General features: G+C 35.1%; 1 protein-coding gene across 1 annotated transcript; it reads left to right on the plus strand.

The window, feature by feature from the left end:
* The first annotated feature begins 970 nt into the window (after nucleotides 1-970).
* LOC108375458 (ataxin-8-like) lies at nucleotides 971-1787 on the plus strand. Its single transcript, XM_017631591.1, has 2 exons — nucleotides 971-1671; nucleotides 1749-1787. The coding sequence occupies exon 1, from the start codon at nucleotides 1361-1363 to the stop codon at nucleotides 1613-1615; it is 255 nt and encodes an 84-aa protein (XP_017487080.1). The 5' UTR covers nucleotides 971-1360; the 3' UTR covers nucleotides 1616-1671; nucleotides 1749-1787.
* The last annotated feature ends 14704 nt before the right edge of the window (nucleotides 1788-16491 follow it).

Raw genomic sequence — 16491 nt, forward strand, 5'->3', positions numbered from 1 at the left:
AAGTTTCAATAGGCTAGAATTCACGTGGGTATTAAGTTTTTTTTTTGACGACGGTGTGATGATTTTCTTCCATACAAAACAAGTTGTCGAACATAGTAACTTTTCAAACTAGAATATTGTTGTTGTGCAACTTTTTTTAATTTTCATAATTTTATAAAATTTTATAAATTTGCATCTACATTTTTGTTAGACATATCCTTCTGTCTCGTGGTGTATAACGGTACACATAATACCAGGAATTCCTTTATTTTATTGTAAAACTGTTTGAAAAAATACTGTACCGTGAAAAATGCTTATATTTTTAAATGCAGATACCTACTGCGAAACAGGACTTTTTCGCAGTAATATGCAGTTTTTTTCTCTGAAAAAGATACGATCGTTAACTATATGCCATTTAAGTGTTATACAGGCTCAGATTCTTTAATTTCCGAATTTTTTTGTGTAAATAGTAAGTAACTTAAATTGAATTTTTTTCTATATTATATTATAAAATTTAAAATTCGGGTATGCAGTCTTATACCCCGTTCAATTTTAGTATAATACTGTACAAGTGTCAAAGTATGTTCGCAATTTTTTTTTTTATATGAGAGAAAATGAGCAGCACTGTCAGCAAAAAAAAAAAACGCAATATTCGTAAATACTTAGCCGCCTAAAACTTCAAAATATTATACTAAACTGCATACCCGTATTTTTCTAGAAATTCTAATTTAAGAGTTTGAATCTTTGATGAAAAGTTCTTGAAATTTGGCAAGTTTGAAACTTTGAGCTCTCGTTGTTGTGTATGCCATATTTTTGTAAAAAAATAATAGAGAAAAAATTGTCAAAACTTGTAAAGAAGCAGTGCCCCTAATTATGTGGCCACCACTGTATATAAGTATCAATGTACTGCAAATATGTTTCAAAAGTTCAAAACACAATTCTTCAACAAGTTCTAACTGTATACAATTTTTGTTACCTCTCTTTCTTTGCAGAAACCAGTATTTTGCAAATTAAACGAACACAAACGCTAACAACGATTGGAAAAAAAAATATTTGTATTTCTTGTTTGCATAAAAACTGTTGTCCATAGCAAGTAATATTAAAGTGTAAAAGCCAGCCACCGCCGCCGAATTCATTCATTCACTGATTCGTGAGTGAGGTGGGACGAACAATTGCATTGTTGGTTAGACAGTTATTTGTTGACGACAGCAGTGTTGTTGTGGCTGCTTGAATGCACAGCTGCAGCTGGGCGGCAATCGCAATAATATAAAACAACCAAAAAACAACAACGGCTGAAAACGAAAAATAAGAGGAAGTGCAAAAAACGAGCAGCCAACAAACAGCAAACCAGCAGCGCCGTCAACGGGTAGCGGTAGCAAAAATGCAACAAATTAAGTTGCAACAACACGATTGCCAACAACAGCAAATGCAACAGAGACAATACAATACAAGACAACAGCGACAGCGAATAACAAATAACTACCAACAACAACAACAACAACAAGGAAAACAAACACAAGAAGAACAACTGCAACAGCAGAGTCAGAGTCAGAGCCAGAGGCAGCAGCAGCAGCAGCAGCAGCAGCGAAAGCAACAAACCAAACATAAAGAGCAAAAAGTCATTCCAGCCGCATAGTTGTGGCCTTCAATGGAGGAGGAATAATAAATGAAAACAACAACAACAACAACAACAACAACAACAACAACAACAACAACAACAACAACAACAACAACAACAACAACAACAACAACAACAACAACAACAACAAAAAAGACACAAATATTTCAATAAAGACTCACATATTCATATACATACATACATCTAGCGCATAGAAGACAACTATAATAATAATAATAACAACAACAATAATAACAAAAGACTTACCAATCAACGGAACAACTGTTGCTGAACGAAACTGAATTTGCCTGCCAGCCTGCCGGCACTTTTTGAACTAACCAAGGGACATTCACACTTCTCCACTGTCATCGTCACTCGCTGTAGAAGAAGAAGAAAAAGAAGAGGAGGAGGAGTAGCAGCAGCAGCAGTGACACACGAAACACAACAGTATTTGTGGAATTGCAAACTTTTATTTTAAGGTGAGTCCTCCTCTATGAATGTTTGCTTGTTTGTGTGTATGTGTGTGAAGTGGCATTTAGCAGATGACTGGGAATTTTTCGATTATCCATCGACTGTCACGTAAGGGCAATAACCACCAATTTAGTATACCCGTTACACTTTCGTCCGTCGGTCCAAACCTGATTCATTACCATCTCTGGCTCAATTACTCGAATAGCTCATCAATATATCTACAGGCGCCATCAACTGCCACAAATCAATGTTGCATGAAGCCGAAAGTCAGCCTCATCGACAGTCAGATGAATGTTGTTGTAGCATTTGATGTTGTTGCAGTTATGTTAATGACAATCCATCACTTGTAGTAGGTACATATAATGTTTTACAATTGGTTGTTTTTTTGTTTTTGGCTGACTGACGCATCTTTGCAACACATACCGCGTTTGTATTTGCAACAGCAATAATTCCTCAACATTCGCAATGACATCCGATTCCTCATTGCAAACAAAAGTCCATTCAATCAACATATCACATTTTGTCGGTTACTCTGCAAATCATTTATGACTGTGCACATATCTACATACATACATACATACATACTATATCATTAATGATGGGAGGTATTTACGGATGTTGCATGCAACCATTTTTTTTTTGCTTGTCGAATTGCATTGTCTAAAGTATGCAGTGGGAGTTTGGCGAAAGTGAATGTTGAATTTTGATACTTCGACGCTTTGTAGTGGAAACAAAGTACCAGCAATAAAATGCATAGCTGCTAGTAGATGGGATCATTTGACCAAAATTGATGTTGCGTGGAAGAATATGAGATTTTTTTGGGCGACACACAGTGGCATATTTAAAAACTTTTATAAATTAACCGGCATAAAGCTATTGTTATTCAGAAACGTTCAAAGGACTCAAAAGTGGTTAGTACTTTTGAAAATATCTGCTGAGAATGCCGGTGAAGCCGTTTAATTCAACGGATCCTATCGTGGCACTTTCTAAGAGTTACATACATAGGAATTCTTAGCAATTTTTTTATGGAAACTTTCAATTATAACAGTACTTGCTGGTTTGGTCTTACTTCCTTAACATGGAAAATAATGATTTCATATGAAATATTACATAATAAATCTTGGTTGCTAAATTATCATCACCTTAATAACACTGCTTATTTTTCAAGAAATATTTTCTTCAAAAAGGTATAACTAATTTGCAGAGGAATTTGCGTAGCATTTTCATTCCTTTACCAAAAACTAATGCAAAGGTCCCTTTAAGGATCTACGTAAAGAAAAGCCGCGCAAACTCGCTGCAAAAAAGAGAGGAGACCAACTTTAGCAGTTTTTCCAAATAACATAAAGTGTATTAGAATATTAAAAATTAACGTGATCTATTCTGTATTTAGCATCATATCATTTATAAAGTGTGTCTTAACAAAGCTGAAGTAAATTTTCAAAAATACAATAACGAATTCAATATGGCGTCCAAGAACTGAAAAAAAAAATTCTGAACTTCCTGAAATTTGGTATTTAGAGGTCATTAAGTTCGCTCATTATTATTTTGAAACTAGTGTTTGAAAATTCAAAATGCAAAATCCAATATGGCGTCCGAAATTTCAAAAATTCGAATCTGACTAACTTTATTTAAAAATGAGAAAACTGAAGTTTTGGAAATTACACAGGCGATTAGTTAAATCAAAAGTTGAACGAAAGTAGGCAGCCGACCAACTTCATTGAAAGCGATTAGTTGAAAGGCAGTCTACACGAGGCTATTGTTTCTTTCAACTAAAAGTTGCCTGAAAAATCGCCTCATGTAAATTCCCTATTACTCGAGATCTGTGAGCCTTAAAACTTAGTACGTTTAATTCGTTTGAAATTTTCCTTATTTCTAGAGAAATTGACAGCCCCTTCGACAGTCATAAACTTTTAAGGTTTTAATTTGACACGCAATTCGTGATTATAATGTCTAAAAACCTATTCATAAAAAATTCATAGTCCATTTGACAGCTGTTAACTTTCAGGGTTTTAATTTGACATAAAATTCGTGATCGGCATGCCGAAAAACGTAATCAGTGGCATTTTCAGAAAGGTTTTCTTAATCTTAGAGAAATTTGCAGTTGATTTGACAGCTCTTAACCGTCAAATAAAAATTTTTATGGCATATTCGCATTTAGCATTACAACAGTACTACACACAAAAAAAAACGTCTCTTAATTGAAGAAAAACAGCAATCAAAACGAAGAAAAATGGGAACGAAACAGCACTAAAGGAGTTTTATTCTCGTTTCATGCCCAACATTTCTTAAAAATGATAGAATACATCCACGGTTCCATATTTTCGTGTACGTTTTTACACATTCGAAAGAAAAATTACGCATTCGGGAGAATTTTTTACTCATTCGGAAGAATTTTCTACCTTAAAGTAAGTAACGTTTTTCTTTGATCCAGAGATGGATTTTTGGTTCAGTGTACGATCCCGCAGTCCCGATAATCGATAATCCCGATAATCGTAACAGTCCTTCCAATTTTTCGCGTAAAAAATCGCTCCTCCGACCGCTGTGCGACAGTTTATGAACAGCGAAATACACTTTTTCACTGGCGCTACAATAGCTTAAGCGGTTCCGGCCGAGTTCAACGTAGCACGCCACAAATGGAGGGTGCCTACAGTTTTAGGCTGCCTCTGAGCGCCAGAAGGTTTTCAAGAGAAGCTTTGCCATGGCAGATATACACTTTGAGGTATAGGGGAACGCTGTCAGAAGAAAATACGTTCTTGCATGTTGCTCCGACCAGGGATTAAATCTTGTCCTTACCAAGTGATAGTACACGGCTCTTACCACTTGGCCACAGCGACCGCAGTCCAAATTAGAGCGATTATTCGTGGTGTTATTGTTTTATTAGTTAATGCTACATATGACTATCAACAATGTTTATACAGGCATGCTGACTGTGCCTTTGATGGCAGGAGATAACTTCGTTTTTGATTTTGTGAGCCATATTCGTTTTGCTCCCATATCCAATTTGGGAAAAGGCAGAACAATCTTAGCATTAGCCATCCATTCCAGTCCCTATGTAGATTTGTAGTCGTGTACAGATACGAGGGTGACAGTGGTGCAGAGGAATAATCATTCGTCGAGGACCCAATGCTGCTTTATGCAATCCACCTTCTCAGACCCAACGTTACCGAAAACCACTGGACGACCCACATGTGCAGAGACCGGTCGCCACCAGTATTCTCACCGTTGGTAGTAATCATCGAATGACCTAGTAATTCACTCACTGGTCGCCATTAGCACTCTCACCGTTAGCGCCGAAAGTCACCAGTTGAGAGCCACCAATTGTCTAGTCGCACTAAAGCGGTTCTTTCAACGTCTTTGAGAATTGGCAACATCAACCGCCGTCAGTCTCTCTCTTCCTACACCAACGTTACCATTCACCGTGTCTCATTGCATATATGGTTCTGGGACCTGATCAATAGAAGTGGAAAGTGCGACACTGGCAATACTGGCACTACTTTGATGCGGATTATGGCTGCAAAATATGTCTCGCTCCACAAATCCGATGCTCCAGATCGTCATCAAAAGTAATACGTCTCATCCGAGGTGGTATAAACTGTTTATTGCAATTATTCGTGTTGCGGCTTCGTCGAAAGAAGCCTATTCTATAATGTTCCTGCTGCGATACCGCTATAAAATACTACTTCCTTGCCAATTCTATATCCTACCGAGCCATTCGTTTATGTCACCAGGATATTGATGATATTCTAACGTTTCTAATACCTCTGAATATTTTACCTTTTTGTAAGAATTATTTTATATACCTGCTGATAAATACATATTTAACTGCGTTTACTATTTTATCTATTAAAAAAAAAGACAGCCGTTTAAGCCCAAGGTAAGAAAAGTACCCTTGACTATTTTTGGAATGCTCTGTCGGCATCCATTCGTCTTCTTCCGTACGACATACTTTCGCTGAAAAATACATTTCTGAAATAACAACTTTTCGTGCTTTTTAAGTTCGTACTATCTTTGGTGTTGTTTTGCATACCGAACGTAGTTTTATATGGTGCTTTCAGCAAAAAAAACCCCTAAGTTAGTGAGCCGTCTCGCTTTTAAACCAGTTTCAAATCCCTTCTAATGTTCCGCGCAGTTTTGAAACGATCCTGTAAGCAAAAGCGGATTCCTCCTTCTACGCTGGTCTTGACAATGCTCCATTATTTAATTTTTTCTGAATTCGGCTTTCATTTAATCTGCGTATTTTTTTAACTGGTTAATATCTAATGGTGCCACCTGGGGAAAATAATTTTTTTTTTTTCATAGAACTGCTATGAAATCGTAAACTTTTTTAAATCATTTTTGGTCGAATGAGAATATTCCCTTTCAGAAATATTCAATAAAAAAATTGCAATGCATATTTAACTTTCAAATTTTAATATTTTATAGCAATTCTACGAAAAAAATTATATTTTTTTCCTACAAAATACATTCAAATGCTAACCAATTTCAAAAGAAAAAAAATACCGTTCTGCTTATTTTCCGTGTTTCTCAGTTCTGGATCATAGTTAACCAATCCATAAATGCATATACTATTTTGTAGATGACTAGCTATACCCTCGACAGTAAGTATCTCCTTGTTTACATAATTTGAAATTAGTCGCGTAAATTTCAAAAGATTTTTAAATAAACACCAAGTATTTATATCATTTTCTGACAGCTTCCACAAACTAAGTAGATACGAGTTTATTTATGTATTGTTTAACATCCTGCCATTTTTTAGGACATCCTAACGAATATTGAAATGACAACGTCTCCATCACTCTACATCATTTCCGCATAAACTAGCAATTTTCGTGAAATCCTTTTAGCTCCATTTACAATTTTCTTGCTAGTTTTTTTTGCTGCCTTCCTTTATACGCCCACGCTCGCTAAAAATATCTCAATCCCATTCATCTTGGCCAACTTGGCTGACGCTTTGCATATACATACATACATACATACATATATTTTAATATGACGCGAGCGCGCACTGGCTTATTTTAGCATAAACCAAGTCACTTCTCAGCTTTCCATCTTACATATTTATGTACGTATTAACGTACATTTAACGTTTTGTTAAAATATATGGCACAATGTACGCCAACCGTATACGTCAACTACAGCGAAACGCCAACAGCAGCGACACTTTACCCAGTTTCCTAGAAACGAAGTAGCTGGTAGTTGGCATAAAAACGTTTTTGTACTCTTTATTTATTTCTTACTACATATTTTTTATTTTTACTAATAGACTGTTAAAATGTGTATACATACAAGTACATACATGTGAGAGAAGCTGTCGCTGGCTTGTGGCATCTATCATTATTTTATGCTTGAAAGCAAATTATGACTTGAGGCCTGATATTATTTTTGAGTATATGCATTATTCTTCTCTTATAAATTAAACCAAATTTTTGAATGCTAAATTAGTGCAAATCGACTGAATTAGCTTGAAAGGTAATTACTTATAATTTTATGCATATATCCTAGTGATATTTGACTAGTAGAGTACCCGAGGGCGTTCGGGGTTATACATAGCTGATTAAAAATTTCACGCCTATGCACTTTGGTCTGGAATCCATTTTTTTTGCATAAATTCAAAAAAAAAAAAATTAATTAAATTAAAAAAATGGGGTACGCAGTATTAATGGAGACATTGCAGTGGTACAAAATATGCAAAAAATAAACTTTATAAGGCAACCCTGTTCTGTTTATGAGCTGTGAACACCTGCGTAAAAGATTGTAAGAAACGAACTGTGTTATAATAGTTAATAAACAGAAAAGCTTATAAATTTTCAATGAAAACCCTCCCTCATGTAGTTTTAAAAATGGAGCCTTTTCAACACCTTTCGTTTGATACCCATATTATAATAATTCATTTAATTCATTACGAACTTTACTTTTTTCAACAGGTGGCAACCCTCTTTGAGCAAATTATAAATGCTTAAACTAAAGATTTCTTAACACTTTTGTTTGGCACGCACATTTTAATATTTCATATGGCTTGCATATAATTTCGACTATCAAAACTGGTGGCAACCCTCTTCAAGATATAGCTATAATACTTCTCCTGAAACTCACACTTTGAAACCCATATTTTAATATTTCAAATAGTTTTTGTATAATCTAGGATTGTTCTATAGCGAAAAAAATATACACCTATTTTTTTTTCGAAATCAAAAAATATTAGGAGGTCGCTCAAAGCGCTCAGAGTTTTCCATGCATTTTATATGTGAAAAAAAATCGTAAAAATGTTATAGAGTTCTTGAAAATCAATATTTTTTCGATCGGAAAACTCTGGTTCTATTCACGAGACTTCCAATAAAAATACCCAATTGTTTATTTAACAAATTTTTAATACTAGCGATTTTTTATGTATGAGGGTCCCCCATTGCGTTTTCAGGGGTTTTTGGCGGACCTAGAAAATATAGTTACAGAAAAAAGCTTCGTTTTGTTTACCAAAACAGTTTAGCCGAGACTTATATTGCCAAACTAGTCTAGAAGGACACCTACAGCTCCACCTATTTTTCATGCCCTTGAGGTTTGTAAATATCTCGGCTTGGAATACAGAGTCACATTCAACTAAAAAACACATAAAGTTTATTCCCTTTATCTTCGATATAGACTCCATTTTCTGACTCATTGTTTGGTTTGAAGCTTCGACAAATTTGATGGGCTCAGCTTGCAAGGCATATCAACATTGTAGAATCTACACAGCAAAGTAGAGCTGTCAAACTATCGATAGTCAAGTCCATCGATGTTTTACGATAGTCTTAAGGGTGACTATCGATACTATCGATAGTATCGGCGATAGTTTGACAGCTCTACAGCAAAGGTATGGTTGAATTATCTTAGGTCACTGAAAATACACATACATGTGTTCAGACTCCAGGTGGCCTTTAAAGACTCCCCACGTTTGTATAAAGGTGCAAAATGGGACTGTCCTTGGAAATTTGGCAGGCAAAACCTGATGATTGAGGTAAAGATATAGAGGATCCTCCTTGGTGACAGACCCTAGGCTTTATCAAAGACTTGTTTACGTAGCCAGAATTGCGTGAAGGCAATTCAGGACTTATGGGGTTACAGTTACCTGTGAGCAGACACGCTACAATAACTTTCTTAGGATTTTTCCTCGCCGATGTGCCTTTCTTAAAGACGTTTCAGGTTTCTTGGTTTTGTACTTTTCGGGAAATTTCGGGGTTTTTTAGTTCGTGCTTTATTTTTCGGCATCTTTTCAGAGTTTTCTGGCCTTTTCAGATTATTCAGGATTTTTCGGGGCCTCTCGGGACTTTAACGGGGTCCTTCGGGAGTTTTCAGAAATATTGCGAAAAAATGGCCGGTATAAGAAATAGTGAAAAATTAACATACATTTTTTGGCTCCTATAACAAAATGCTTACTCGGTACAGTGTCAGTTGGCTACATGTGAAATGAACATTCCACCCTTTTTCGATCTTGATTTTAAGTACTAAAGAAATACCTACAAATAAGGTTACAACTCTATCGGCAACAATCATTTCACAAAAATATTTCAAACAATTTGCTTGCGACATTCTTTGCAAATCGATGTGAGTGGTGGTGGTCAGTCACTTTAATTCTCTACCTCACTACTCCAATTGCATTCGCTAGCCATTTTGGAATTTTGCATTGCACTCCATGGCTAACTATTTAAAATATATTTGTGGCTATAGTATGCAGTCTCGGTATTTTATAGTGTCATGTTAATTTGTGCTGGTGGTGTTGCTACTTCAACCACTTGCCGCTGTCAGCCGCCTCGGTAGCCAAAGTTGTCTGTTGTTACTTACTCTAAGGTTTGTTTGCTAATTTTTCATTTTATTCTAACCAACACTTGTTACGGCTTGTTGCCGATGTAATTGTTATACCAGCAATTGCATTTGTAAAATTGTTGACAATTTGTTCTCGCCGCCCCGCCATTGTTTCAACTGCGCTCTCTCTTTGCCTTCAACGTCCCCATCCCTGTTTGTGTACTGGAAGTCAACTCACTTTTTAATGCATTCGTACTGTTGCTGCCACCGTCAAGTTTATATTCTTGTTTTTAACATAAAGTTGTTTGGGTGTGTTTGGAGCAAGCTGTAGAATGTTTTCTTTTCTCATAATTGTTGTGGTTGGCTAATCAAAAGGAACTGGAATTGAAACACCGTTGGAAGCGTTGAAAGGTGGAGGTGTGTCATTGAGTGGCAGAAATTTGCATTTTCTCAAGGGTTTAGTCAAATGTTGAGTAATAATATTTAACAAATTATATGTGTACCTACATACGTAGGTATGTACATATGTACCTGCTGGAGCGAAAAGAATTATGCTCCAGTCTCCATCAATTCTTCGGGTGCCATACTACTAAGGTCCTTTTAGCCGAGGTTAAAAAAATCGAGCCAAGAGTCTTGTTGTCTAGCTGACTCAAAATATAGCGTCAGTGATTGTCTTCGTTTGCTTTGCGCTCAAAACGATTTGAACGATTTTTGCTTTGACAATTATTAGAATCAGTCAATTTCGATTTTTTCGGAAACGTTTGACTTTTGGAAATGCTTGCATTTTGGAAACTCTTGCATTTTTTGGAAACGCTTGCATTTTTTGGAAACACTTGCAATTTTTGGAAACGCTTGCATTTTTTGGAAAAAATCGAATTTTTTGGGACATATTAGACTTTTTCGGGAAACTTCGTTAAAACTTTTCGGGAATATTGGAATTCTTTCTGAAACGTTCGCATTTTTTAGGAAAGTTTCTCATTTTTTCGGGCACATTTGCATTTTTCCGGAAACATTCTCATATTTTGTGACATGTCAGAATTTTTTAGAAAATAATGGAACTTTTCAGGAATATTGTAATCTTTTCATATTTTTTAAGAAAAGCTCAATATTTTCGGAAACATTTTTATTTCGTCTGGAGCTTTTGATTTTTTCGGCAGCGTTTGCATTTTTTCGAAAACGTTTGCATTTGTTGTGTAACGTTTCCTTTTTTTCCGAAACGTTTACATCATTTTGGAAACACTCAATTTTTTCGGAAACATTCGTATTTTTGGGACCCTCTAGAATTTTTTGGAATACTGGATTTTTTCCGGAAACTTTGGAGTTTTTTCGGAAACGTTCGCATTTGCGGGACATGTTAGAATTTTTTTGAAAACGTTGAAACTTTTCGCAAACATTGTAATTTTTTCTGGCACGTTCGTATTTTTTAAGACAAGCTCGTATTCTTTTCAGCCAAGTTCAAATATTTTCGGAAACATTTTCATTTTATTGGAAACTTTTGCAATTTTTCAGAAACTTTCGCATTTTTGGAAACCTTTTTCGGGAACCTTCAAATTTTTTCGGGCACGCTCGTATTTTTTAAGACATATTCGTATTTTTTTAAGACAAGATTAAATATTTTCGGACAAATTTTCATTTTGTTGGGAACTTTTGCATTTTTTCGGCAACGTTTGTGTTACTTCGGACACATTTGCAATTTTCGGAAACTTTTGCATTTTTTCAGAGACTTTCGCATTTTTGGGACACTTTAGAATTTTTTCGGAAACGTTTAAACTTTTCAGAAATACTAGAATTTTTCCGGAAACTTTGGAATTTATCGGAAGCTTTCCATTTTGTTTCGGAAACTATGGGATGTTCAGAAATTATTCGATGTTTCAGGAACTTCAGTTTTTTTTTTAGAAATTATTGGATTTATTGGGATGTGATCGGAGTTTTTTTTCGATTTGTCCGTGGTTTTCCGAAAATGTTCCCAAAGTTGTGGAAATGCTAGGCTTTTTTGGAAATGCTGGGTTTTCTTTTCAGCACAAGTACCTAGAATGTCTTGGAACTTTGTGAAGTTTTTGGGACCGTTAAGAAGAGAAAATTGTATAAATATAGCCGGACAACAACCTGGATGAAAGTACTCGTATTCACATTCATCCTGCAATGGCATCAGAACACATCGACATCTCCAAAACATACCATGCTAAGATTATGATTTATGATTTATTTACAAATTTTCATTTTCTTTTGGTATTAACCCGTTTAAAAAGCTGTAACCTCTTTTTCAATGCGAATTAATTTTTTTTTAGTCCGCACAAACTTCACATGGGAATTCCAACGAAGCTTGTGAATTTAAATAGATATGTACAAGATACAAACAGCCGCAGTGTGAGACTTAAGTCCATACATACTCGCGCATAGTAAATATAAGAGCACTTATACATACATATGTATGTATATATGTAAATATTTACTTGGCTTCTGCTGCGCTTAACTATTTGCATTTAATTAAGAAAAAGGTGTTTTCACAACGACCGAATCTTCTTCACTGGCCAACGGCCGCTCTCCTGTTGCTTTCTTTCTTCATGGCCTGACCTGCCAACACCGACTGGTGGCGTGGCGCGTAAACGTTATTGAAATGCTTCGTTGCAATGACCCATAACATCCAGTAGGTAGTGGCAACAGCGACAGCTACAGCAACAACTACAGCAACAACTGCTAAGTGAGTTGTTACTTTTTTGTTTTCCAACAACAGCACCAAGTATAGCGTTTAATTAAATTTTAGCAATGAGCTATGAAATGAGTTCAAAAACATCATTTTTTGCGTTGCAGTTTCTTTTTTTTGCTTCGTTGAAACTTTACAGCTGGGTTAAGTAGTTGTAAATTTACATTTTCATTATTGAAAACATTGGAGAGTGCAATTAATTAGAGAGTACATTTTCATAATACATACATATTTAACGAGGGTTCAATTAAATGTTAGCTGTAAAAGCTTTTCTTCAACTATGTTCAATTCGTAGATCTTTGTTGGCAAAAGTAAATTTAATTCGATTACTTTTATATCCTCACCCGTTTAATTTGTTATTCGGAGTAAGGCCCTCAATTTTTTCTGGCCAAAAAACGCAATGTTTTTCGCGTCGAACTTTTTACTCTGAATTTTATTTTTAACTTTTGGCTATGCAGTTTTTTAGCACATAAAATTTTAAAGCAAGTTTAAAGCGGCCGAAAATCGGGTTAATTTTTAATAATTTTTGTTTTATTGATGGCATTTTCACTTTTGCGATATAAACAAAAATTTCTAATAGAAAAAAATGCGCAGACCCTTTCCTACAAAAAAAAAAGATACAAAGCCAGTTTTTATAAATTCCATTTGCAATAGCAAAATCAACAAATCTTAACCGGACATTCCGATTTTACGTATACACGAATAACCGAATAGCCACAGTAGATAGACTTCGAAATTTCAAGGATTTGATTAATACCAAAAGTTATTTTAAAAATTCAGTGCAATGTAGAATAGCAATATGGGTACCAAATGAAAGAAAATTCAATAGAATTAAACAAAATTAAATTTTCTTGGCGAGCAAGGACGTGTAGGTATTCAAACTTTATGCATAAATATCTTTGAAATTTTCCAATAGTTATTTTGAAAAAAAATAAAAAATATATATATATATGTGGTAAAGACTAATAATATATACACTGCCACTGCCTCGAATTTCGTCCTCTCTATTAATTTAAGATACATAAAATATTAAAAGGGCATTTTCAATACCTATTTGTGCTTTTGAACCGAAAAATGCATGGTTTTTTTTTTGAAAATTTTTGGATTCGTTGGAAATGTTTGGGTTCCTTCGGAAATATTTGGATTTTTCAGAAATGTTTGAATTTAATCCGAACTGTTTGGATTCTGCGGAAAGGTTTGGATTTTTTTCAGAGATTTTTTGATTTTCGGAAATATTTGGGTTTTTGGTATTGTTTGGATTTTTTCGGTAATGTTTGGAATTTTTCGGATATGATTGGGTTTTTCGGCAATACTTGGATTATTTCGGAAATGTTTTGATTTTTCGCAAATATTTGTTTTTTTCGGTAATATTTGTTTTTTTTTTCGGTAATATTTGGTTTTTCAGTAATGTTTGAAATTTTTCGGATATGTTTGGGGCTTCCGGAAATGCTTGAATTTTTTTGGAAATGTTTGATTTTTCAAATATTTTTTAATTTGCCGTAAACGTTTCTACTTTTTGGAAATGTTTGTTTTCTTCGGAAATGTTTGAGTTTTTCGGAAGGGTTTGTATTTTTTCGGATATGTTTGAATTTTTTCGGATATGATTGAATTTTTTCGGAAATATTCGGATTTTTTCTAAAAATGTTTTTTAAATCTACAGAATCTTCTTTTGAATTTATCATAACCTTGAAATTTTAAAGTCATTAAACAACGGACAAAAATAGTAGTGGTCGCAATTTGTTGAAACTTTACTCATAAAATGATTAATAATAATAATAATAATATATTGGCGCTTACACATACGTTAGGGTTTGGCCGAGCTTTTCCTCCGATTTGTGGCGTGCACCTTGATGTTGTCACACAAAGAAGAGGGACACCCTTCGTAGGTTGGTCATTTCCTGCCGAGGGGCGACCGCTGTTAAGAAAAACCCTTTTTCTGTATTTTGTTGCCATGCAGCGCGCACTGCTAACCACTACACCGCAGCGGCCTCCAAAAGATTACATAAAAAAAATCGAAAAAATTAACGGTAACTTTTAACCACTTAAAGCTTGCACCTTGTTAGGCTAAAATTGAATGGGCTATAATACTGTGCACTCGAAAAAATTCTAAAACGCCTGAGAAAAAATTATGAAATTTGGGTGAAAATTTGTTGCGTTTTTTTTTTGTAATTTTCTACAAATTTTTAAACTTGGGTTTATATCGGTTTTGTTGTAGAATGAACTGTATTTTGATTGAAAATACCTAAAAATAAATAAATAAACATGTATATGGTTTATGTTATAGAATGAAATATATATTTTTAAATAATGAATGAAAAAAAAAATGTCAATGAAAATAATGGTGAATATTATATTGGAATACGGTGTACGCTAACATTTGACACTGAAAAAAAAAAAAAAAATACAAATACAAAAGTGTCTACAGAAAGCAACGCTGTTTTACTATAGCCGGCCGCTAGTTTCGTTAGTATATTGCTTTTTTTTTGGCTTTTGTAGCACGGTGTTATAATACATACGATCTCCAATTCTCACCCATCCACGCATTATGCGGCTAGTTAAAAGTTTTCGGCGCCTCACTGCTGTTAATCACAGCTTTTTCATAACGCCAATGAAACATAGCTGCCGCACAGATAAGATAAAAACGAATTCATCACAAACCTAGGGAATCGTTTTATCTTAACAATTGCGCTGCGCTATTCCTTTTCAACTCTCGGTTATACAAATTAAAATAAAAAAAGAAACAAAAGTGATTATTTACATACTCGAAACACTGTGTGTGTGCTCACTTTATTCACCCAATGCGTATGACAAGCAGCGCGAAGATATTATGTACATTTTTCAAATCAGTCTCTCCTCGGGAATGCACGGTTACGGTTACAGTATTTAACTAAATAAATTTGATCTGCCACATGCTCGTACAAAAGCGTACATACTTACGTTCATATTTATTTGAGACAAATTCTGCGCTTTATATTTCTTGTTGGTATGCCAGCAAGTATTTGCATTGCCGTTTTGCGACTCGGTTTTTCATTGTTGAAATAAATTTCAGTGTTGTGTTACAGCAAATATTTTAAAAATTTCCATTAGCCTCCGGCAGATGTGTTTTCGTTGGAACGCAGGATTTTCCAGCGGAAATAAATTGAAAATTCCTACGTCGAAGAAATACTTCTACATATATATTTATGTGCTAAAGTTGGCTTTTATGAACAATTATGTATGGAAATTTGCCAGATTTTCAATTCTAAAGCGCTGTCGTTAAGAAAATAGTGGTATGCATGAAACATTTAACTATAAAACATTATTTTTTTTTTTACAAACTTAATACCTTCCTTAATTTTTTAGGCGTTTTTAATGACTTCGTTATCGTTCTCATTTTATCAGCAATGACGTAAATTTATCCGTGTGCTTATTAGAAACGCTTATCTGAATGTTTAAAACTTTATTAATATGTGTGTAACGGCAGTTTTTCATGGAATGATTTGAATGTAAACAAAAAAGCTAACAACCTTCATACAAGGTGGCGCAAAAGTAACCTNCGCCACAGTTGATTGCCATTTGAGCCCTTTTTATGGCATTTTCCATCACTTTGGCCAAAACTTCCGGCGATAGGTCCTCACATTCTTGACGGATATTGTCTTTAAGAGCTGCAAGAGTCTGAGGCTTGTTGACATAAACCCGCGACTTCAAAAAGCCCCACAAAAAGAAGTCTGGAGCGGTCAAATCAGGCGATCTTGCTGGCCAGTGCAAATCGCCAAAACGGGAGATTAGGCGCCCGGGAAATGCATCCTTCAGCATATCGGTTGTGGCACGTGCAGTGTGTGCCGTTGCACCGTCCTGTTGGAACCACATGTTTTCCAATCCCTATTCATCAAGTTGCGGCAAAAAGAACTCGTGGATCATTGCTCTGTAGCGCTCACCATTCACAGTAACCGTTTGGCCCGCG

Source organism: Rhagoletis zephyria, unplaced genomic scaffold (genome assembly GCF_001687245.7).
Source record: "Rhagoletis zephyria isolate East Lansing unplaced genomic scaffold, Rhagoletis_zephyria_1.1 Rzeph_scaffold_08976, whole genome shotgun sequence".
NCBI classification, from domain to species: Eukaryota; Metazoa; Arthropoda; class Insecta; order Diptera; family Tephritidae; genus Rhagoletis; species Rhagoletis zephyria.